General features: G+C 52.2%; 3 protein-coding genes across 4 annotated transcripts in view; 1 reads left to right on the forward strand and 2 right to left on the reverse strand.

Annotated features, from left to right (window-relative positions):
• Positions 1-24929, forward strand: part of LOC116825937 (uncharacterized) — a 244807-nt gene that overhangs the window by 145077 nt on the left and 74801 nt on the right. The window lies entirely within an intron of this gene.
• Positions 1-24929, reverse strand: part of LOC116825935 (uncharacterized) — a 299602-nt gene that overhangs the window by 56919 nt on the left and 217754 nt on the right. The window lies entirely within an intron of this gene.
• LOC116837182 (uncharacterized) overlaps positions 3555-24929 on the reverse strand; it is a 233574-nt gene continuing 212199 nt past the window's right edge. Inside the window, 1 exon segment of the mRNA XM_075072051.1 lies at positions 3555-4743. Within this exon segment, the coding sequence (XP_074928152.1) occupies positions 3698-4743 (1046 nt within the window). The 3' untranslated portion in view covers positions 3555-3697.

Genomic DNA, 24929 nt, shown 5'->3' on the forward strand with positions numbered 1-24929 from the left:
CACATGGCTCCAAGTGGGGCGGAGCCCAGGCCCTGCTAGAGCCACGCCCAGGGGCGGCTCCAGACCCCAGCACGCCAAGCGCGTGCTTGGGGCAGCAAGCCGTGGGGGGGTGCTCTACCGGCGCTGTGAGGGCAACAGGCAGGCTGCTTTCGTCGACTTGCCTGCGGAGGATCTGCTGGTCTCGCAACTTCAATGGACCACCCGCAGGCGTGCCTGCGGAAGGTCTGCTGGTCCCGCAGCTTTGAAGGATCTCCTGCAGGCATGCCTGCGGGAGGTCCGTCGAAGCCATGGAACCAGTGGACCCTCCACAGGCAAACCGCTGGAGATAGCCTGCCTGCCGTGCTTGGGGCGGCAAAATCCCTAGAGCCGCTCCTGGCTACGCCACTTTAGCTTTGTTCAGGGCCGCTCCTGTATGCGGCGTGCTGAGGCGCCGGGGATGGGGGAAGGCGGAGGTGGGGCTGGAGCCTTCTCTTGGGGGCCCTTGCGGGGTCCAGGGCAAATTGCCCCACTTGCCTCTACTCTGGGTGGCCCTGGGAGTGGTGGCCAAACAACTTCACTAGTTTTAAGATTGAGCTTGGTACATTTATGAATCGGAGTATATGTTGAGGTTGCCTGTAGTAGTATGGAACTGGACTCAGAGACATGGAGTCCCTTCCAGTCCTATGTTCTATTTTATCTATTCTTTTACAGAGGTACTGTGCTCCCCACCATAGTATTTGAGTGCTAATGGTCCCTATATGCTAACTACTTATGTTAAACAATGTTCCAACTTACATTTAGCTATGATGTTCAGAGTACCTTTCCCAGCCCTGAAAAGAAACTCTCTGTGACTTGAAACTTCTCTCTCTCGCCAACAGAAGTTGGTCCAGTAAAAGATATTACCTCCCACACCTTCTCTCTCTAATAACCAGAGACTTACACAGCTACAACTATGCTGCTTTCCAGTAGTGTGTTAAGCATGTCCCTATGCAAAAAACACAGAGATCCTGCCAGTGCATCACAAACTCCTGTAGTCTATGGCACACCAGTGCTGCTGGAGTTGTCCAGTGGGAGTGCTGTACTGTGGGATAATGTCTTGCAGTTGGGGGGATGTAAGTGGCTCTTCCATGAGAGGTGGTGGCAAGGGGGCCAATAGTAGCCTGTATTGTATAACTGTGCTTAAATGTAACCTCTACCTAATTTTAATAATTGCTGCCCATTTCCTTTTTTTAATGTTTGGATCCTGAAGTGTGTCCTGCTTTCACACCTTTGATGGGAAGGGAGGTCAATCTAGTTCGTTCCTTTGCTGGTTGTTTCATAGTTAATAAGCCTCCTCTTCGGGAAGAGATTTTTGAACTAGTGGAATCACAGAAGTGTAGGATTGGAAGGGATCTGGAGAGGTCATCTAGTCCAGTCCCCTGCACTCAGGGCAAGACTAAGTATTATCTAGACCAGGAGTAGGCAACCTATGGCACACGTGCCGAACGTGGCACGCGAGCTGATTTTCAGTGGCACTCACACTGCCCGGGTCCTGGCCACCGGTTCAGGAGGCTCTGCATTTTAATTTAATTTTAAATGAATCTTCTTAAACATTTTAAAAACCGTATTTACTTTACACACAACAATAGTTTAGTTCTATATTATAGACTTATAGACCTTCTAAAACCATTAAAATGTATTACCGGCACACGAAACCTTAAATTAGAGTGAATAAATGAAGACTTGGCACACCACTTCTGAACAGTTGCCGATCCCTGATCTAGACCATCCCTGACATGTGTTTGTCTAACCTGCTCTTAAAAATCTCCAATAATGGAGATTCCACATCCTCCCTAGGTAATTTATTTCAGTGCTTAACCACCCTGACAGTTAGGATGTTTTTCCTAATGTCCAGCCTAAACTGCCCTTGCTGCAATTTAAGTCCATTGTTTCTTGTCCTATCCTCAGAGGTTAAGGAGAACAATTTTTCTCCCTCCTCCTTTTATGTATTTGAAAACTATTATCATGTCCCCTCTCACTCTTCTTTTTTCCAGATTAAACAAGGTCAGTTTTTTCAATCTTCGCTCATAGGTCATGTTTTCCAGACCTTTAATCATTTTTGTTGCTCCTTTCTGGACTCTCTCCAATTTGTCCACATCTTTTCTGAAATGTGGCACCCACAACTCGACACAATACTCCAGCTGAGGTCTAATCAGTGTGGAGTAGAGTGGAAGAATTATTTCTTGTGTCTTGCTTACAACACTCCTGCTAATACATCCCAGAATGATGTTTGCTTTTTTTGCAACAATGTTATACTGTTGACTCATATTCGACTCATCTTTAGCTTGTGAAAAATGCTTCTACACCCAACAGAAAAATTTGGCCAAAACCAGAAATGTCAGAAATGAATGGGAAATGTCATCACAGCGCCTCATGCGAGTTACAGCGTGGGTATCTCATGCCTGAATTGTTTGCTATAGGCCAGGTTCACCTATATGTTCCATGATGCACCACACTTTTCCCTCGTGGGGTACATATAACCAGCAGCTGGGAGGGTGCATCCCAGAGCGGGTCGACAGATACCTGCTAGCTCTGCCCAAGCTAGTGCACTAAAATAGCAGCACAGCCAGGGTAGTCTGGGTGGATCTGTACTCAGGTGGCTGGCTCAAGCTGCCGCCCTAGCTCACTCTACAATTTTCACCATACTAACTTGAGCAGAGCTTTCTGCCCAAGTTGGGAAGCATGCTCCCAGCTGCAGTGCAGACATACTCTTAGAAAAGGGAGATAGTGCATCATAGGAGATGTAATCCAGCTGAGAGCCTGGCCCATAGGGGAGAATGGGGACATGAAGAGGCAACTGAACTATAACTTCCATCAGTAGCGTAGCTAGTGGGGTTCAGTGGAAGCAGCCATTTCCCCTCAGGGCGGCAGGCGTGGAAGTGACGCCTGCTGGCCGGCACTGCCAGCAGCACGGCTGGAGGAGCCGTGGGGCGGCAGCGGCAGGCCAACGCGGAAGTGGTGCCTGCTGGCTGGCGCTGCCAGCAGCACGGCCGGAGGAGCCATGGGGCGGCAGGCGCAGAAGCGGTGCCTGCCAGCCGGCTCTGACAGCAGCATGGCCGGAAGGGCCATGCAGGGGCGGCAGACATGGCCGGAGAAGAGAGGGGGCCGCCTCCTCGGCTCAGGGCTCGGCGGCCAAGCGCTCCCCGGCTCCCCCTACCTGCCCTTTGCTAATGCGGTGGGCGGGGGGAGGCGAAAGGACCCCTGTGCCTTTAAGGCTGCCTGGCTGGCGAGCCCCGTGTGGAGCATGCTGAGCGCTGGGAGCAGGCCAGGGACAAGCAGTGGCGCAGGATGGAAGGTGAGCGGGGCGGGGGGGTCCGGTCGAAGGCATGACCAGAGGAGGAGCCAAGGGGGTATGGCCAGAGGAGGAGCCAAAGGAGGGCGCCTTTTTTATGTTTGCTCCTCCTACACTGAAAACTTGGCTACCGCACTGACTCCCATGAGGCAATGTAGCAACATTTCCAAAGCAAAATATTTCAAGTTTGGGGCATTCAGTATTTTTGCCCCCTTGCCCCCCCCCCCCAAAACACCCACCAATTTTTTTCCCCCTAGAAAGCAGACACTTGACACTGTTCACAAAAATGGGTCAAATCAACCCCCACAATTTTCCATCAAAAATAGTTTTCATGGGAAAGTTTCAACCCATTCTACAGATGTATGGTGTCTTTCTCCTGCGTGGGATCTAAGCACTGCTGCTTTGCATGGGCACCACTGCAATATGCAATAAAGTCTGGGCTGTTACCACAATAGGGACAGTCACAGGGCAGCCCTCCTTCTTGTGTTTCCGTTGATGTGACACAAGTCCTGAGCTGTGACGGAAGCTTTTCCCGCACTCGGGGCATCCATAGGGCTTCTCTCCAGTGTGGAGTCTCTGGTGGGAAGTCAGTTGTGAGCTCACGGTGAAGCTTTTCCTGCAGTTGGGGCATTTATAGGGTTTCTCTCCTGTGTGGATCCTCTGGTGCCTGATCAGCTGTGAGCTGCAGCTGAAGGTTTTAGCACAGTCCAGGCACTTGTAGGGCTTTTGCTCCATGTGGGATCTCTGATGGACAATGAGGTTTGAGCTCCGACTGAAGCTTTTCTCGCAGTCAAGACATTTATAGGATTTCTCCTCTATGTGGGTTCTCTGGTGTCTAATGAGCCTGGAGCTGTTCTTGAAACATTTATTGCACTCGAGGCATTTACAGGATTTCTCCCCTGTGTGGGTTTTCTGATGCCTGGTGAGATGCGAGCTCTCATTGAAACTTTTCCCACACTTGCTGCATTTATAAGGTCTTTCTCCCGTGTGGGTTCTCTGGTGTCTAATAAGGTCAGAGTTGTTCCTGAAACATTTCCAACACTCAAGGCATTTATAGGGCTTCTCTGCTGTGTGCACTCTCTTGTGGATAACAAGGGTTGAGCTCTGGCCGAAACTCTTTTCACACTCATCACACTTATAGGGTCTCTCTCCCGTGTGGATTTTCTGATGTCTCAGGAGGTAGGAGCTCACGCTGTAGCTTTTCCCACACTCGGGACACTTGTAAGGCAGGTCTCCCGTGTGGGTTCTTTGATGTGCAGAAAGATTGGAGCTGTGATTAAAGTCTTTCCCGCAGTCAGAGCATTTGTAAGGTCGCTCTCCCGTGTGCAATCTCTGATGAGTAGCGAGGTTCGAACTCCTGCTGAAGCTTCTCCCACATTCATCACATTGATAGGGCCTCTCTCCTGTGTGGATTCTCTGGTGATCAATAAGGGCTGATCTCCACCGGAAGTTCTTCCCACACTCACCACATGTGTTCGACGTCTCTCCAGTGGGGATTTCCTGGTGGATGGTTTCTCTGAGCTCTTTCTCCACTGGCTGTTTTCCTTTCTGCCTAAGGGACCGGCGCAGATTCCACCTGTCAGTCCCCTGCTCTGGGCTTTGGGAAACGTTCCCTTCAGGATGTTGCAATAACATCCTGGGCGGTTCCACTCGCTCGGCACCTTCCTGCTGCAGATTCTCTTCCTCATTCTTGCTCACTGCCCCATCACCTGCTGGGACACAGAGAGAATCCAGACAGGAGTCAGTCCCTTTGTTGGGGGGAATGGGGACCTCTGAAAGGGGAACAAGAAAGGGAGGAACAAACTATAGAGGAGCTGATTTAGGAGCTGAATACCTGAGAGGAGAAAGGAGGCGACCAATTCTCTTCCACATCACATCTGCACGCTGAGAGAGAGGGAGAGACTACCAGCTATTAGGGTGGGTGGGAAGCTATGATGAGTGATGTTTGCCATGAAAATACAACCCCTGCTGGGATAATCCTGACCTGGGTGAGAAGAGGCAGAACTGGTGGAGCTCATGGACCTTTTGTGGGAATCTCAGATTTTTGCTTCCTTCACTGATGGTTCCTGAGTTGGTTGAACCACTCCTAGGACCTCCCTTTCCTCAGAGTCCTGGACAGCCAGGACCCACAGCTCTTCCCCTTGCTCTGGCCAGGAGGTGATGCTGAGTTTGGAAATAGGAAATCCTGCTCAGGGGACAGAAAGCAAGTGGAATCAAACCTACCCTCTGTTTACTGAGTGGTTGCTAGGGAGGCTATGCCAGGATTTTAACCCCTTTCTTTGCTGTAGGAACATTTAAAACGAACAACAAAGGAAATGGTTCCAGAGCCCCCTGGGAAAGGCAGCACGTGTGGCCCAGATGCTGAGTCACTAAAGTGAGTTTAGGGATCTGCACCGACAGGGAACTTGGAGCCAGATTTTTAAAAGTCTTTAGGTGCTTAAAGATGCAGACAGGCTTCTCGTGGGATTTTCAGTAGCAAAGAGGCACCTATCTACATATGCTTTGGAAAATCCCATGAGGCAGCTATCTGCATAGTTAGATGTCTAAATACCCTTGAAAACCTGGCCCTTGGGGGACTTAGGCAGAGCTGACTCATGAGACACAAGTCCATCTCTGAGTTGGCAGAGGGGTCACAGGCCCCACGGGATGGAACCTGCCCTGGGAAGGAGGGACTGGGAACAGGGAGTTTCTCCCACTTGGGAGCCTTACTGATGGGAAGAGCAGCACCATCATTATGTCCCTGAATCTCTGGTCCCATGAGAGAGGTGCAGAGGGGACGGTCTCTCACACATGGGATGATAGAGGTGGCTCCCTCTGAAATCTAAGAGGCCAGGAAACACCCTTTAACACAACCCAACCCAGATGCTTCAAGACCCCAGCTTGCAGTACGTGAAAAGACAGGAATCCTTACCCAGCAAGGTCACAGTCTCAGAATTCTCTTGCATGACGTCCCTGTAGAAGGCTTTCTGACTGGGTTCCAGCAGAGCCCACTGCCCCAGAAAAATACACAGGCACCTCCTTGAAAGTCACTGGCTGCTGAAACAGCAAGAATCCCTCACTCAGTACGTGCTGCCCCAGCACAATCTCACAAGTTCAGTCACTTGTTCCCCTACTTCAACCTCCCTTGCCATCTGCCCTATCGCCAGGGTTAGAGCTCCCATGAGCCCTGGCATATATCCCCTGCTGACTGGCCCCTCATGTCAGCCCCAAGTTACCCCATCCCACACAGACCTGCTGCCCTCTGCGCTGTTTCCAGCATCACATTGCCAACCGTTAAATAGATGTTTAAATCACACCCTCTTTGTGGCTCTTGGCGGAGTATGCAGAAACCTCAGATTAATTTTCACTGTGTTTCTGGCTATTTAGTTGACCTCAGTTTCAGTTTTCCCACCATGCTAGATGGCACATCAGGGAGCTGGGTATGGCTCATTATTACACTCCTTATATGCAAAGTCCTACTTGACTTTTGATGTAAGTTAGAGCAGCCTTAATGCTATTCTAACTTACACTTTGCTTTCCACAGCCCGCATGAGCCCCAAAGACAGAAGAGCTGTTGTGTAGTACGTTCTGACCATACTCCCAACATACGCACACCCCAAAACAGCTATCCCCTAATTCTGGGAGCTGTGCTTATACCCCCTTTCTGTAGGTCTACACTGCAACTAGACGCCCATGGCTGGACTATGCCGGCCAAATTGGGCTCATGGGGCTCAGGCTGCAAGGCTGTTTAACTCCTGTGTAGATGTCTGGGCTTCGGATGTAGCCCAGGCTCTAGGGCACTGTGATGTAGGAGGGTTTAAAAACATGGCCTTTAGGGAATATTTGGCAACCAAATTCTACAGACAAGTGTAGACGAAGCACTAGAGTGTTGGATAAAAAGACAAAATAACAGTTGACAAAGGCAGTCTCCATTGGTAGATCAAAGAAATGAAAGAGTTTTGACACCAACCCAGGAAATCAGAAAGCCTTGAAGACATATGATCCCAAAGAATAAACGTGTGTATTAAAAAAAAGAGAAAATCTCCCCCCAGAAAATTCTAAAATTAAAATGTTGCAAGGCAAATGGGAAATGTTATACTAGAAACACTGAGATCGGATTGCTTAAGCCACTAGCGAATTAATATTTTCAGTGATTATTTGCTATTAAAAATATGCACAGTGATGCACAATGACATCCACCTGCAGAATGTTAATGCAGGTACATTATGAAGTGCTCAGGCCATGGCTACACTTGCAGATATAGAGCACTTTGGGTTAAACCAGCCTTCGGAGAGTGCATCAGGGAAAATGCTCCATTCTGTCCACAATGACCACTGCAAACGCACTGGCGTGGCTTGCGAGGCACTTGAAGTGGCATTTGGAGTGGCGCATTATGGGCAGCTATCCCACAGAGTACTTCCTCCCATTCTGGCACTGCAGCTTGTGGGAAGGGGGTGTGGGGCATTCTGGATCCTGTCCCAATGCCCCATGATGCATTGGTTCACATCCCAGTAATCCCTGTGTTTCTGTCCACATTTGGTGCCATCTTTCAACGGTTTCTGTGCAGGGTTGTCTTCCCGAACTGCTTGGAACATGCTGACGAGTTTTGCCAGCACATCTCGTTTGGCAGTTGAGTTACTGCTTAAGATCCAAAGTGACAGTGAGGAATCCAAAGATGATATTGAGTTGTGTAACACATACAACATGAAATTGCTTGTCTCATTCACAGACATGCTCTCCACCGTGGAACGCTGCTTTTGGGCTTAGGAAACAAGCACTGAGTGGTGGGATCACATCGTTCTGCAAGTCTGGGATGACGAGCAGTGGCTGCAGAACTTTTGGATGAGAAAAGCCACTTTCATGGGACTGTGTGCTGAACTCGCCCCCACCCTAGGGCGCAGTCACGAGATTGAGAGCTGCCCTGCCAGTGGAGAAGCGGGTGGCTATTGCAGTCTGGAAGCTGGCAACTCCAGACAGCTACTTATCGGTCGCTAACCAGTTTGAAGTGGGAAAGTCAATGGTTGGAATTGTGTTGATGCAAGTTTGCAGGGCCATTAATTGCATCCTGGTCAGAAGAACCATGACTTCGGGTAACATGCATGACATTGTGGCTGGCTTTGAACAAACGGGTTTCCCTAACTGTGGAGGGGTGATAGATGGGATGCATATTCCTATTCTGGCACCAGCCCACCTAGCCTCCGAGTACGTTAACCGAAAGGGGTATTTCTCCATGGTTCTCCAGGTGCTTGTGGATCACCGTGGTCACGTCACTGACGTTAACACAGGCTGGCCCGGAAGGGTGCATGATGCACGCATCTTTTGGAACACTGTCCTGTTCAAGAAGCTGCAAGCCGGGACCTTTTTCCCAGACCAGAGGATCACTGTAGGGGAAGTCAAAATGCCCATTGTGATCCTTGGAGACCCCGTTTACCCTTTAATGCCGTGGCTCATGAAACCCTACACAGGGAGCCTGGACAGCAGTCAGGAATGGTTCAACTACAGGCTGAGCCTGTGCCGAATGACTGTGGAGTATTCTTTTGGCCGTTTGAAGGGCCACTGGTGCTCTCTTTATGGGAAGCTAGACTTGGCCGGAGACAGCATCCCCACGGTTATATCCCCGTGCTGTACCCTCCATAATATTTGTGAAGGGAAGGGTGAAAGCTTCACTCAGGCATGGGCCTCGGAGGTTCAAACCCTGGAGGCTGAATTTGCACAGCCAGAGAGCAGGGCTATTAGATGGGCCCAGCATGGGGCTGCAAGGATTAGGGATGCCTTGAGGGAGCAATTTGAGGCTGAAAGCCACCAGTAATGTCTGCTGCTCTGCATGGGAGTTAAGTGCAGTGACTGTGTTTGACACTGACTTGCAGTGCTTGTTGCTTTCCTGGGCAAAGGTATATTTTGCTTTATGCACTAATAAAATATGTTTTCAAAGTAAAAAACTCCATTTATTGAAGGAAAATTCATTTATTGAAGAAAAAAAAAAAGCAAAGTAACAGAAATACCAAAAGGGCATGGGGGTGGGGTGGGTACTAGTTCACTCATAGGCTTGAGTATGTCCTGATTTCATACTCTCTAATCCTGTCTGGAGTGCTGTGCACTGAGTGCTGCACTTCAGGATGGCTATAAGGTATGTTGAGGGGGGTTGAGTGCAGTGGATAAGGGTTGTAGTTTTTGTGGGTGGGTGTAGGGGGAAGGTTGAGGAAGATTGGCAAGGAGCTAAGTGTCAGACTGAGTACATGACTGAATGTGAGAGGAAGATGCACCCAATTCAGTGAACTTTGCCTGATAGACCCTGCCAAGATATGGTTTAGTACAGTTCAGCATATTTTTTGTCTGTAAACAAGTCAGTTTATATAATGTGTACAATTTATGAATGTAATGAATGTAGCCAGCTGTTGACCCCATATAACCCTGAGATAAGACCAGGGGATATAGCATCGTAGAGGACTCCCCTTGGTGGAGTGATGCCTGGCCAGCTGTCCCAAAAGGCCAGAGTCCCCTGCAGCCCGTTCGTGCGCCTCAGGGACTCCCCGCACAACAGGAGTCTAAGTCCTTCTTGGTTATTATCTTCAGGCTGAGTGTCATTCTTTCGCTGGTATCTTGGCCCCCCCTTGCAGGCACAGTGGATGGTGAAGCTACGGGTGTAGGAGGCAGCTGGGGGTGGTAAGAACCCAGATGTTGGGGGAAATGAGTTGGAGGGGACATGGGGGCATAAGGGGAAGAATTTTGGGACAAGGGCTGCGAGGGGGGGGAGGGAGGTGAGCGCATTAGTGTTCCACCTGCATGGCGACAAGCGCCTGGATAGAGTCTGCTTGACACTCCATTATGCTAATCAGCTGTTCTGTGCTTTGCTGCCAGTGCGTCACGTTTTCCTGGTGGATCCTCCTTTCGTTCTCCCTCCACTTCTGTGTCTTTCAATTCTTCATGCAGCATGTCTTCTTTGCTTTCACGTGGCCTCTTCCTGAGTCTTCTCAGTCTGTCGGCTGGTGATAAGAATGACGGCTGAGATCTCAAGGTTGCACCTATACAGACAAAATGCAACACTTAACAGAGGCAGCATTGTACACACCAGACAGAGCAATGATTCCCCTGTATTTAAGAAGGGCAATCACAAAAACCATACTTTGCCTGTCCCAAAGCGAGCACACATAACCCACAGGAGCCCCAGAAACGGTGAGTAAGCACAGGGTCCATGGGGACTGATTGCTTCATGGCTGTAGAGTCCTCTGGGTTTCTGTGCCTTAGGGAGAGCCAACAGCTGCAGGGGGCACCTACACTGAACACTGTCCCAACATTCTCCACAGGAGTTCGTCCTGGAAGATATCTCACTGCCGAGGGTGACCGGAGAAGCAAGAGAGGGTCTTCTTCTACAATGCGGCTTCCGTCCTGGCCCATACGCAGTTTGCCCGTGTGCAGCAATGGTCCCCACTCCTCACCCAAAGAACCCGTACCTAAAAACTTCCTTCCCGAAAAGAAAGCTGCTTACTAGGAACCTCTGTTGTTTGTCCTTCCCCAAGCACCGGACGCCATGACTGGCTGCCTTGCTCCTGGCTCGAGAAGAGCTCCTGGCTGCATGCATCTAGGGATTCCAGGGTGTCTCTTCCCCGCCTCAGCACCATCATTCACTCTTTCCTCCTCCTCTTCCTCCTCCTCCCTTGCTGTGCTAGGCTCGGAAGTGTCCATGGTGGTCGTTGCAGTAGAGGTGGGATTGCCCCCAAGTATCACGTCCATCTCTTTGTAGAATTTGCAGGTCGTGGGGGCAGCACAGGAGCAGCCATTTGCCTCTCAGGCTTTGTGGTAGGCATTCCACAGCTCCTTTACTTTAACCCGACAGTGCACCACGTCCCTGGCCCGTATCCATCATAGCCCTTGTCCATCATGGCCCTTGATATGTGCCTGAAGGTATCATAATTCCTATGGCTGGCACACAGCTGGGACTGCACAGCTTCCCCCCAACAAACACTGATGAGGTCCAGCACCTCGCCATTGCCCCATACTGGAGATCGCCTGGCGCATGGAGAAATGGCCACTTGGAAAGATGCGCTGAGAGCACTCCACGCCTGGCTGGGCAAACAGGAAGGGGATTTTCAAAATTCCTAGGGAAGTTAAAGGGCAGATCTGACACTTGGTCACCTGAGGACAGGGCAGCAGAGTTCAAAAGTGATGACCAGAGGGGCTAGAACAGGCTTTGTGGGACACTTCCGGAGGCCAATCAGAGCACATTAGGTGTCCACACTGGTGACGCTCCAGCAAGAGCACAACAAGTGTTATTCCTCTCGGGGAGATGGAGTACCAGGGGCGCTCCAGCCGCGCAGTCAGAGCGCTCTATGTGCCTTGCCAGTGTGGATGGGGAGTGAGGTAGAGAGCTCTTGGAAGCCTTATTGTGCTATAATGCACAAGGGTAGCCAAGGCCTCAGAGTGAGCAAAAGAACAGTTTAAAAAGAAAATGACTTAAAAGAATGCAACTATGTTCCATGGATCACAAGAAAAAGGCAGAGCAATTCAGGCAATGAGAACAGCAGATAGGGCATTTTGTGAACTGCCACAGGGTTTTATGCAGACACAGAAACTGATAAGAGACTCTTTCAAACCCTAAAAACATGTCTGACAATTACCTTTTTTTTTTTTAGGGTGGGGAAGAGAGGAGCTGTATGTAAAATATGTCCCTAAACCAAGTCTCTTTTGGCAGCTCAATACACCATGTTATTTAGGGAAGATCTGCCTGGCCTATGCATTGGGCTGCCCTGTGCCTTCAAGAACTCAGCCCTAGAAAGTCAGGGCTGCCCAGGGGGAGCAACTGGGGCAATTTGCCCCATGCCCCAGGCCGCGCAGGGGCCCTCATGAGAATATAGTATTCCAACTCTTTTTTTAATGGAAGAGGCCCCCGAAATTGCTTTGCCCCGGGGCCTCCTGAATCCTCTGGGTAGCCCTGTAGAAAATGGGTCCTGAGCTGCGGAAGGGAGCGGAGAGGGCAGCCCCTCTGCCCCCACACTCTATTTTTGCAAAGACTGCAGATGACTTCCCCGTCTGGGGTCATTTCTATCCTCTCTGCCACTCCCTACTGCAGGTTTTCCCCTCTATCCCGGCTGGCAGTGCCTGTATCCTGTTCTTAACCCTGCTGCCTAGCCCCTGCCTGGATTTTGCCCCTTGGCCCCTCTCCTGGCCCTGCCCCCAGCTGTGTGACACCCCCTGCCCTCCATGCAGTCAGTTTCCCCCTTGCACAGACACTGTCCCTCCCTCTGATTTGCCCCCTCGAGACCCGGGAGTGCGTTGTTCAGGGTGGGAGCCGGTGTGACAACACATTGAGCAACTAGGTGCAGTTTCTGCCACGCAACGTTACCATTTGGGCTCCTGCTCAGGACTTGCTGCCACCTGGTCCATGGGGTTGTGAATCAGGAGGGACAGGGTTTGTGTTCGAAAACACTCACGATCTGCTTCCTCCTGGCTAATATGCCAAACTGATCTACTGGATGATTGAGGTGCACTCTTTCACTTTTTTTGTGTGTGAATATGTGAAAAGGGAGGTAAGGTTTGGGGGTACGAAGCACGTCCCTGAACCCAAGGTGATAACCAGAGAGGCCCCTTTCATTGTTTCCACTGGCTTCCTCCTTGCTTATTTCCAATGACTTGGCTGCCTTTGCACCTGTCACTGGTCCAGGGATGGTTGCAAATCGGGAGGGATGGGGTTTGTGGTCGAAAACACTCATGATCTGCTTCCTCATGGCTAACATGCCAAATTGATCTATTGGATGATTGAGGCACGCTCTTTCACTTTTTTATGTATGAATACGTGTGTGGGTACAGAAGGGTTTCATTGCATCTTCGCTCTTGGCCCCAGCTACTGTTCTCACTTCTGGTTGCATTGATAGTGGGTGGGTGTGTCTCGCCTTTTTTTTAAATCATATATGCTAGGGACAGTCTTGTCCTCTTCTCCTCTCCTGATGTCAGTGTAGATGCAGGCAGTGCAAAATGTACTACAGTCACATAGGATCTCAAATGCAAAGCTGCACTTCAATGATCTGAGGTTTGAAGAACAATGTGGGACTAGCTATTCTTCTTTGAATGATTGCTCCTGTGTATTCCACAGTAGGTGTGCGTGCTCGCCATGTGCACTGGTGCTGGAAGTTTTTCCCTTAGCGGTACCCGTAGTGGGGGAGCACTGCTGTGACCACAGGAGTGGTGCCTCTATAGCGCGCTATAAGGGGAGCTGCGCACTCCCCCCACCCTCAGTTCCTTCTTGCCACCAGTGAATGTAGTCGGAACTTTGTGCTCCAGCCTCGCTGTAGCCCTTCTAGTAGCCTTAGTAGTACTCATCTTCTCCTTAGTTGGATAACTTCTTTAGTTTGTTGCTGGTGCGGAGCATGCCCCTTAACCCAGGCTTCAAGTCGTGCGACTCCTGTTGCAGTTCTATGCCAAGAAGCGACCCGCACACTCAGTGTCTTCGCTGCTTGCGTGAGACTCACGTAACTGATCGCTGTAAGATCTGTCGGTCGTTCAATCCTCAAATGAAATGTGAGAGAGATATCCAACTCCAGGCCCTGCTGATGGAATCTGCGTTGGCCCCGGCACCGGCATGCCGATTGGACTTGGCACCAGGTGCCTCATCCTCGGTGCAGAGCAAGACGCCCTCCATCAGTCGGCACTGCTCACCTGCTAAGAAGCAAGGGAGGACAGAGCAGTGCCGACAAAAGGACAGGGGTGAGTCCGGACCCAAGCTGAGCAGCCCATGATCCCCCGCAGGACCCAGACCTCCGACTCGTGCCGAGCAGAGTAGTCCGGTCCCGTCTGCGCATGCCTCTACCGCCGTGAGAATGCCATTGACGCCAGAGGCTGCACAGGCCGCGTGTGACATCCTTTCCTTCCCAGTGCCGGGTGCACCGCCCGAGATGGGCCCCTGGTCCTGAGGGAAGCCGCTGTTGGGAGCACACCAGCCCTCCCTGACAAGAGACAGCCCGTGCTCCGAGGACTGTGCACCCCGTTCGCCGAGGTCCTCACATAGCTCGCGTCAGTCCTTCACTCCGATCAGACTGGCTGACTCGCTTGCATGGCAGCCTCAAAGAACCTCCGCTCCCCATCGGGAGCACAGGCACCAAGACAAGCGGTGTCGACGCTGTGGTAATTCAGCCTCCCAGTCCCAGACCTGAACTTTAGCGTCCACAATCTGGTCCTGTCCCAAACCTGGACTTTTGCGTCCAAAAGTCTGGGGGCTTACCTGAAACTCCCCCAAGCTCACTACCAGCTTGGGTATTTGGGCTGCCACCAGGTCAGGTAGGTAATTTACTTTAGGGGGCCTGACCTCCCCCTTTCCTCTCTCTGGTGTCCCCAACCCTCCCTGGGTGGGACCTCCAGATTCCAAATCCCTTGGATGCTAAAAGCAGGGGAAAAAATCCCTTCTCCCCTCCTTCCCCGCCTTGCACAGAAACCGGTTTCTCTACTTCCCAAGCGATAAGCGTTCTCTACCCTCAGGACAATTGAGATGCAAAATGCCACCAGCTTGGCTTTGCCTTCCCCCGTGTCTGCTCTCGTAGCAGTAACAGGAAAAAAACTTCAACCACAAGAGAACAGAGATGATTCTTTGTCTCTTGCCCCGTAGCCTGCTCCTTCCCTGAAAGCAATAGGAAAATAGCTCACAGCCTGGCTTTTCCCTTCCCTTTGCCTCCCTAGGAAAAGAAACTTCCACACGTTTTAAAAGAAAAAGTTTATATAAAAATAGAAAGAAAATATAAAACAATAATCTTGCATTAAGAAACTCAATACAGGCTCTTGCTTATAAGAAGATATGAAAAAACAGTCTGATTTAAAGATAGCCCAATTAAACCAGTCCAACAAATCAACATACAGGTAAATACACCACAAAGATCATCATAGCCGAATTACTTTGCGTTCCCTGGGTACTTACAGATGTTTAGAAGAAACTTTAAGATAAGATGGAGTTAGGAGGAAACCTTGTTTACTCACAGCCGAGAAAACAAAAAAGACACAGAGTATACAAATTCCCGCCCCTGACTTTAAACAATCCAGTTCTCTGATTGGTCCCCAGGTCAGGTGTTTGGTTACCCTTTCCAGGTAAAAGAAACTTAACCCTTACCTTACCTATCTAGTTATGACAGACGCTCCTCTTCGGATAGGAACTACAGGAGCAGATCCCGACGCCATCATCATGGACGCTCGGGCTTGAGTGCCCGCTCTGCTAGACACCATAGACGGAGCTCTTCTTGGGCGTTACCGGCACCGAAGCGTCGAAGCTACGATCGCCGGGACAACTATGAGAGCTGCACTTCAGTCGAGTACTGCTCCTCATTGTCGTCGAGGTCCAGATTTCAAGGTCGGCACTGGCATGACCGTAGATGCTCCCGTCGCTCCTACAGCACCGTGTGGTCAATGGCAACCTTGGCACCCAGCCGCCCGTCCCCAAGCTGCTCCAGGCCCCAAGAGCAGCCTGCACTGCTCGGCACCAAAGCCAGTCAGTGGCAAGGGGCACTGTGGCAGGGCTAATGGTATCAATGGGCACTGTGGCCGCAATTGCCTGCCCAGGTAAGACCCTGCTCAGTAGCCGGGGCATCCCAGACCCATTCAGTGTACACTCTAGACAGAGTCAGAAGTCAACGGGCACTGAGCCAGCGGCACTGGGCCCGGACGCGGTCTTGGGAGTTGAACCAGAGGCACCTCCTGACGCCCTGGTAGCTGGACCAGCCCCTTTGCTGGAACCGGAGGAGACCATAGCGGCACCTCTTTCTGTTGTACAAGAGGACTTTAAAGCTCACCAGGAGCTCCTCAAAAGGGTAGCCTCGAATCTCTAACTCCAAGCTGAGGAGATGGAGGAGCCATCGGACACCGTTTCCAATGTTCTGTCCTCCTCGGCACCAGGCCATGTGGCCTTTCCCCTTCACCAAGATGTGGCCAACATATCGACTGCCCTGTGGCAGATCCCAGCTTCCTTGGTGCCCATCTCCAAGAAAGCAGAAAAAAATGACTTTGTTTCGGCTAAGGGACATGAGTACCTGTACTCCCACCCAGCACCTAACTCCCTGGTGGTGGAGTCAGTCAACCATCGGGAACGCCACGGCCAGCCTGCACCCACCCCCAAGGACAAAGACACCAAGAGACTTGATTCTTTTGGCAGGAAAGTATATTCTTCTGCGAGCTTTCAACTTTGGGTGGCCAAACACCAAGCCCTGTTGATTTTAACTTGTGGGGGTCTCTACTGAAGTTCTACTCTTCTTCCAGAGCGGGACAAAAAAGAGTTTGGGGCTCTGGTGGAGGAAGGGGCAGCAGCGGCGAAAGCAGCCCTCCAAGCCGCCTCGGACGTGGCGGACACGGTAGCCCGTTCTATGGCGTCTGCCGTATCCATGCGAAGGGCATCATGGCTTCTCCTGTCTGGTCTATCTGCAGAGTCTCAGTCTCTGATGCAGGACCTTCCCTTCGAGGGGAAAGCACTGTTTGCAGACCAAACCAATGTTCGCTTGCATGGGATGAAAGACTCCTGTACCACCCTGCAAACTCTGGTCCTATATGTCCCTCCAGCAAAGGCTAAACTTAGGCCGCAGACCTCCACTTCCCTCACTAGGGGTAGATATGAGCCCCCTCCTAAGCGACCGAGGGAGCAGAGACGCAGGTCTCAGAGTCAGTCCTGCTCAGCCCCGTGACCAGGCCCCTCGAAGGGCAAGAGGCAGGGGAAGACGCGGTTTTGACTCTTTGCAGGCTCCCACCGGGCCTGTTGCCACGGATGCCTCCCAGTTAATAAAGTTTGTGTTCTGCAACTGTTTATCTGTGTTCCGAGTGCAGTGGTCCCGTATAACGTTGGACCAGTGGGTCCTCAGCATGATTTCCAGGGGATACACGTTGCAGTTCACCTCAACCCCCCTCTGCCACCCTCCGCCCCGGGAGGACCTTAGGGACCAGGAACATGCCGCCCTCCTAAACCAAGAGGTGGTGTGCCTTCTCAACCTGGGTGCGGTGGAGAGTGTACCAGCAGAATATCAGGGCAAGCGATTTTACTCCCGGTACTTCCTGATCCTAAAGGTAAAAGGTAGGCTCCGGCCCATCCTCGACCTGCGGAACCTTAACAGGTTTATGGTCCACTACAAGTTCCGCATGGCATCCCTGACCTCCATCATCCCCTCCTTAGAGCCAGGGGATTGGTTTGCATCCCTGGACCTCCAGGATGCGTATCTCCACATTCATATTTTCCCTTATCTGGATGATTGGCTCCTCAAGGGCAGCTCTCAGTCCTAGGTGCAGGCCCACACGCAATTCCTGCTGTCCACGTGTGCGAGTCTGGGCCTTGTGGTGAATGAGGCCAAGTCCACGTTGGTACCGGCCCAGCACATACACTTCATAGGGGCTCTGCTAGACTCCGTAGAGGCCACAGCCTCTCTTCCCTGGGACAGATTCAAGACACTCAAAAATCTCGTAGCCTCAGTCACGACCTTCCCCATGACGACGACAAGGGTGTGCCTTCAACTCCTGGGTCACATGGCAGCATGCAGAATGAGGCCCTTCCAACTCTGGTTGGCCTCCCAGTATTCCCAGTCCAGGGACAGCCTGGACAAGGTAGTCACGATGCCACCCAACGTGGTGGCCGCGCTGCAATGGTGGTCCCTCCTGAGCAATATGCTAAACGGGATCCCCTTCTGGGACACTCCTCTCTCAGTAGATTTGGTGTTGGATGCCTCGGACCTAGGCTGGGGAGCCCATATAGGGGACATTCATACCCAAGGTAGGTGGTAGAGCTTGGAATTGTCTCTGCACATAAACGTCAGGGAGCTCAGGGCAGTATGCCTGGCATGCATAGCGTTCAGTTTCCATCTTCATGGATAGGCAGTCAGAGTCCTCACGGACAACACGTCCATGATGTATTACATCAACAGGCAGCGGGACATGCGCTCCTCGGCCCTGTGCCAAGAAGCCCTGGACCCCTGGGAGTTTTGTATAGCCCATGATATCTCCCTACGGGCCTTCCACCTACCCGGAGCATGCAATGTGTGAGCCGATCACCTCAGCAGGGTGTTTTCCCACCAATACGAGTGGTCACTCCACAGGGAGGTCACCCATTAGCTCTTCCAAGAGTGGGGAGCTCCCCAGGTCAACCTCTTCGCTACCGCCCAGAACAGGCGCTGCCCCCAGTTCTGCTCCAGGGCAGGGGCAGAAAGGGAGGAGATCTCAGATGCACTTCTCCTCCGGTGGTCAGAACAACTGTTCTATGCCTTTCCACCCTTCCCCAACAAGGTTCTGCAGAAAGTAAGGGCAGACAGGTCGAGGGTTATCCTCATAGCCCTGGATTGGGCCCATCAACATTGGTACGGGACCCTTCTGCAGCTTTTAGTGGCCTTCCCGTGAAGGCTGCTGCTTCGTCCGGACCTCCTCTCCCAGGACAGGGGATGCCTTCTCCATCCCAACCTGGCCACGCTCCACCTGACAGCATGGCTTTTCCATGGTTAAACTAAGAGGAGGGAAGAGGTTCGGAGGATGTGCGACGAATCCTGCTGGAGAGCAGAAAGCCATCCACACGGCGGACGTACCTTGCCAAATGGTCTAGGTTCTCCAGGTGGGCAGGGGAATGGGGCACCTCTCAGTCATCCGCATCCCTACAGCTTATTCTCGATTACCTCCTGTCCCTTAGAACCCAAGGGCTAACTCCTGCCTCCGTCAGGGTTCATTTAGTGGCCATTTCAGCCTTCTACCCTCCGGCGTAAGGTCAATCGGTGTTCTCCCACCAGATGACCTCCTGTTTTTTAAAGGGCCTAGATTGTGCATTCCTGTACGCCAGAGCCCCGATCCCACAATGGGATCTGAACCTAGTGTTATCCCGCCTCACGGGTCCTCCCTTTGAACCCTTGGCCACGTGTTGCTGGTCCCACTTATCCTAGAAAGTGGTATTCTTGGTGGCTATCACCTCAGCCCGTCAAGTCTTGGAGCTTAGGGCCTTGACCTCGGAACCCCCGTGTATGATTTTCCACAAAGATAAGGTCCAGCTTCGCCCACACCCCGCTTTTTTCCCCGAAGGTGGTCTCCGCCTTCCATATGGATTGGGACATTTTCCTACCGGTACTCTGTCCTAAGCCCCATTCCTCCAACGAGGAATGCCGCCTACACACGCTAGGCATACATAGAGTGCTGGCCTTCTACTTGGACCGAACCAGCCTGTTCAGGAAGTCCTTGCAACTATTCGTTGCATCGGCCAAGCGGATTAGGGGGCAACCAGTTTCCATCCAGCGCATTTCCTGCTGGATCACCTTGCATATACGCACGTGTTACGACTTGGCAGGGGTTCCCTCACCGCCTATAGTGAAGGTGCATTCTACGAGAGTGCAAGCCTCGTCGGCCGCCTATGTTGCCCACGTCCCTATCCAGGACATATGCCGGGCTACCTCGTGGTCATCCGTCCACACTTTTTCCTCGTGCTATGCGATCGTCTCCCAAGCACAGGATGACATTGGGTTTGGTAGGATGGTACTCCGTCCTGATAACCCTTAAACTCCTACCCACCTACATCAGATATAGCTTGGAGTCACCTACTGTGGAATACACAGGAGCAGTCACTCGAAGAAGAAAGGACAGTTACCTGTTCCGTAACTGGTATTCTTCGTGATGTGTTGCTCTTGTCTAGTCCACATCCCATCCTCCTTCCCCTCTGTCGGAGTTGTCTGGCATGAAGGAACTGAGGGTGGGGGGAGTGCGCAGTTCCCCTTATAGCGTGCTATAGAGGCGCCACTCCAGGGGTCGCAGCAGTGCTCCAAAAACTTCCGGCACCAGTGCACGTGGCGAGCATGCACACCTACTGTGGAATAGACTGGAGCAACACATCTCGAAGAACACTAGTTACGGAATACGTAACTGTCCTTTTTAAAAGATGTCTATATTTCATTCCTGTAGTAACAGAACTGGTGATAGGAAAGCAGGAAGAGAGAGAGAGAGAGGTGTGTGTGTTTGTGTCTTAAATTGGTTAAACAGTCTAACTTTCAGTACTCAGTGTTTCAAAAATGTTAGACTGCCAACCTGTGTCGTAGAGATGTCTTCTGTTTTTAAAAAAATCCATGAATAAAGCTACTTTAAGGGAAATTACTGCTTTGTCCAACCCCGAAGAGCTATGAGATCTTTGCTCACCAATTCTCATAAAACTTATATTTGTTATGCCTTTTTGGTGACTTTAGTATTATGATCTATTATAAATAAAGTGCATTTCATTGATTGATTTTAAAATGAAATTACTAACTGGAAAAAATGGCCAGTATTTTTTTTAAGCCTGTGACAATTATAAACTACTGTATTCTGTCGTTTACTTTCTAGAATTGAAAGTATATCTAAGTATAATCTAAAGTTCTCCTGCAAAATGCCGGCTGTGCAAACCCTTCTGTGGCTGGATCATTCTTGTGTTTTTATTTTCAGTACAAAATAAATATGTATAACGAATTTAAAAGTATGTAATTAGTAATTTGATATGTTGGGTGGTGCCTCTTTTTATGGGTTTGCTCCCCTGATGTTAGAACCTGGCTATGCCACTGCAGTAGAGGGCTCATCACCCAGCAGCTGGGGGCCACCATACAGGCTCAGCAGGGCTCCTGGCCACAGGGCCAATGAGTGTGGGTTGGCTAGGTGGGATCTCAGGAGTCACGTCTCAGGAATCTGCCCCGCTTCCCAGTAGTGCTCCAGCTCTGAGCTGTCTCCACTGCCTGAGACCTGTGGGGCCCCATCTGCCTTCCCAGGGGAAGAGCCACCTGGGACTGGTGCAGAGGCTGGGCCAGTCTCAGCCAGTCACAGGGGATGGGGGTGGGGGAGGCTCAGCTGGGTCCTGAGGGAGCTTGGCCCGGGTAGGCTGTGCTCCAGCCTGGCTGATTGCACCACTCCCAAGGGGCTGGAGTTATCCTGCCCCAGGACCAGCTCTGGGTGCCCTGCCAGCTCAGCCTGGCAGACACAGTCACCTCCCATCAGGGCCGGCTATTGTGGCTGGGGGTTATGGTGTGGGAGAGTAGGTCTCTAGTGGGTCTGGGGGGGTGCTGAGCAGTAGGGGGTGGGGAGATCTGTGTGTGTTGGGGCGCTGGGAAGTGTGCAGGGTCTACATGGGGTGCTGTGCACTTGTGGCAGTGGGGGGCACTGGGCAGTGAGGGGATCTATGGGGGGGCCCTGGGTGGGGCGGTGCAGAGCACTGTGCAGTTGTAGGAAGGCTGTAAGGGGTCTTCAGCTAGGGGAGCACTGGACAGCGAGGGGATCTGTGTAGGGGTTCTGAGTGGGTGGGAGAGTGCTCTGGGAGGGCATTGGGCATGGGGGTTTATGGGGGTCTCTGAGTGGTGTGGCACTGGGCGTAGGCAGGGCCAGCTCCAGGCCACAGTGTGCCAAGCGCGTGCTTGGGGTGGCACGCCACGGGGGGCGCTCTGCCGGTTGCTGGGAGGGCGGCAGGCGGCTGTGGTGGAGCTGCCGCAGGCGTGGCTGTGGACGGTCTGCTGCTCCCGCGGCTCCAGTGGACCTCCCGCAGACACGCCTGCGGCAGCTACACCAGAGCCGCAGGACCATCCGACCCTCTGCAGAAATGCCTGCAGCAGGTCCACCAGAGCCGCGGGACCAGCTGACCATCCGCAGAAACGCCTGCAGGAGGTCCACCGGAGCTGCGGGACCGGTGAGCGGCAGAGCACCCCCTGCGGCGTGCCGCCGTGCTTGGGGCAGCAAAATTGCTAGAGCCAGCCCTGGGCGTAGGGAGTCAGAGGAGTGCTGGGCAGGTGGTTTGTGGGGGTCTCTGGGTGGTGTGGCACTGGGCATAGGGAGTCAGAGGGGTGCTGGGCAGGGGCATAGCATGGTGCAGCATGGGCCTGCCCCCAAGGGGAAGAAGCATGATGGCAGCACAGGCCCGGGCTGGAAAGTGTGTGTCTGGCAGCTCCTGGTTTGTAAACAGTGCCCTTGTACTGGGCTGGGTGGAGTGGGGCTGTCTCTGCAGTACCAAGACCCATCTCCCGTTGCCCCAGCCAGCCCCTCGCTCCGAGGACTCTGCCCCCCTGCCCCATGTCCCCATTTTCCCCATGGGGGCCCACAAATATGTTTAACGCTGTGCCCACAAAAGGTTAATCTGGCCCTTTTTGGTGTGCAGGCTCTGGAATGGAGTTGGGGGGCAGGAGGGTTGCAAGCTATGGGGAGTTTGAGTGAAGGGTACAGGCTCTGACCTGGGGCAGGGGATTGGGGTACAGGAGGGGATGCAGACATGTGGGCTCTGGGAGGGAGTTAGCAACTCAGCACGCTATATAAGAGAAAGGAGCTGCAGTGATTTCATATAGACATAGAAACTGATAGAAGACTCTTACATAGTCAAAATGTGAGCAGCAAGAGTTTGAGGGAGGGAGGGTGCGTCTGTACAATATTTCACCGCATTCAGTCTCCTGGCTGGAGCAGTAACAGCCCCACAGCCCTTGTATAGGATAGAGAGGAGCTGCGGTGTCTAAGCTTTGAGTCTAGGGATTGGGCTGCCTGTGCTTTTAAGACCCAGCCCCAGGAACCTGCCCCCTGCTCCGGGGCTGACATGCAGCGTCCTGGGAGCAGAACAAAAACAGCCTCTGCACCCCCCACAACCCCAGATTAGCGAGCGTAGCAGGTGGCTCATCTCAGGGACACCTCAGACAGAGATCAACACCTACAAAATCTCCACCAAGCATTCTCAAAACTACAATACCCGCACGAGGAAATTAGGAAACAGATCAACAGAGCCAGACGTGTACCAGAAGCCTCCTATTGCAAGACAACCCAAGAAAGAAGCAACAGGATCCACTGGCCATCACATACAGCCACCAGCTTAAAACCCTCCAACGCATCATCAGGGATCTACAACCCATCTGGACAATGATCCCACACTTCACAGGTCTTGGGTGGCAGGCCAATCCTTGCCCACAGACAACCTGCCACCTGAACGTATTCTCACCAGCAACTGCACACCGTACCATAGTAACTCTAGTTTCAGGAACCAATCCATCCAACAAACCTCGATGCCAACTCTGCCCACATATCTCACCAGCTGATTGACCTAACCAGATCAGCCACACCATCACTGGTCATTCACCTGCATGTCCACCAATGTAATATACGCCATCATATGCCAGCAATGCCCCTCTGCTATGTACATCGCCAAACTGGACAGTCATTACGGAAAAGGATAAATGGACACAATCAGATATCAGAAATGGCAATATACAAAAACCTGTAGGAGAGCACTTCAACCTCCCTGGCCACACTATAGCAGACCTTAAGGTGGCATCCTGCAGCAAAAAAAACTTCAGGACCAGACTTCAAAGAGAAACTGCTGAGCTTTCAGTTCATCTGCAAATTTGACACCATCAGCTCTGAAACTAAACAAAGACTGTGAATGGCTTGCCAATTACACAGAACCAGTTTCTCCTCCTTGGTTTTCACACCTCTACTGCTAGAACAGGGCTCACCCTCCCGGATTGAGGCTAAACCTCGTTATCTCTAGCTTGCTTGCTAGCATATATATACCTGCCCGATTTTTCCCCTTCAGCCCCTCTCCTACTGCTACCTACAGCAGCTTGATCCCCCCTGGCCAATAAATTTCTGCCCCTGCTCAGGCCCCGACAGCTTCCCCCTGCGATTTGCCCCCTTAATGAACCTCCTGCGCCTCACCGTGCTCTTGATCGTGGCTTTAGCAGGCATCAAATTTATCGTCTCCTTCCCTCCCCTCGCCCCCCAGGCTTAACCCTGGCTCCCACCCCCGATTTTTCCCCTTCAGCCCCTCTCCTGCCGCTACCTACAGCAGCTTGATCCCCCCTGGCCAGTAAATTTTTGCCCCCTGCTCAGACCCTGACAGATCCCCTCTGTGATTTGCCCCCATAATGCTTTTAACCCCCACAAGACCAGACAGCAAATCTTAAGTAGAAGTGAGGGCAGAGAGAGGGCAGCAGCAACAGCGAAGGTTACTGGACATGTTCAGTGCAGCCAAAGTAGGGAATCGAGAACGGGATCTGTTTGCGTCGTTACACCGGGGCACCAGCAGATAGGACTGAGCAGCCTCAGTTTGCAAGAACAGCAAAGCAGCAGATGGTACCATTGTGCCGGCCCCGGCCCCGGCCCCGGCCCCGGCCCCAGCCCTTCCCCCCGGGTCTCGCCCCTCACCTGCAGGCTCCGGCTCAGGGGCTGGTGTCGGCAGAGCCCGGGGCTGCCCCAGGGATGGTTCCAGCCCCCAGAGAGAGTCCCCCCGGCTGGGCGCAGAGGGGCGCTAGGGAAGGGCTCTCCCCGCACACACCCCGCTGGGGAGCAGCAGCAGCTCAGCTCGGGGTCCCGGATCTTAACAGAGTCGGCAGCAGCTTGTGACCCGGGAAGTTCAGCCTCGGATCTCCCGGATGGGCAGAGTAGCATTGCGCGGCGGTGGGGGTGGGGGTGTTAACTCCTCAGCTGCCGGACTGCTCCGCGAAGTAATGTGCTATACATATAAAATTAGTGGATAGTTAACAACACATTATAAGAAGTTGGATCCCATGGCCACAACCACCCCTGTCTGACCTGTTTGGTACCCAGCATACACTGCCATACCAAAGCTTCCCAAAATACAATGGGATATCTTCATGATGCACCTCATTCTGAATCTATACAAGTGCTTCTGGTGAGTACCCTGACTACTGAGACAGGGAGTCCAGGAGGCAGGCACACA

This window comes from Chelonoidis abingdonii, chromosome 13 (assembly GCF_003597395.2).
Source record: "Chelonoidis abingdonii isolate Lonesome George chromosome 13, CheloAbing_2.0, whole genome shotgun sequence".
In the NCBI taxonomy this organism is placed as follows: Eukaryota; Metazoa; Chordata; order Testudines; family Testudinidae; genus Chelonoidis; species Chelonoidis abingdonii.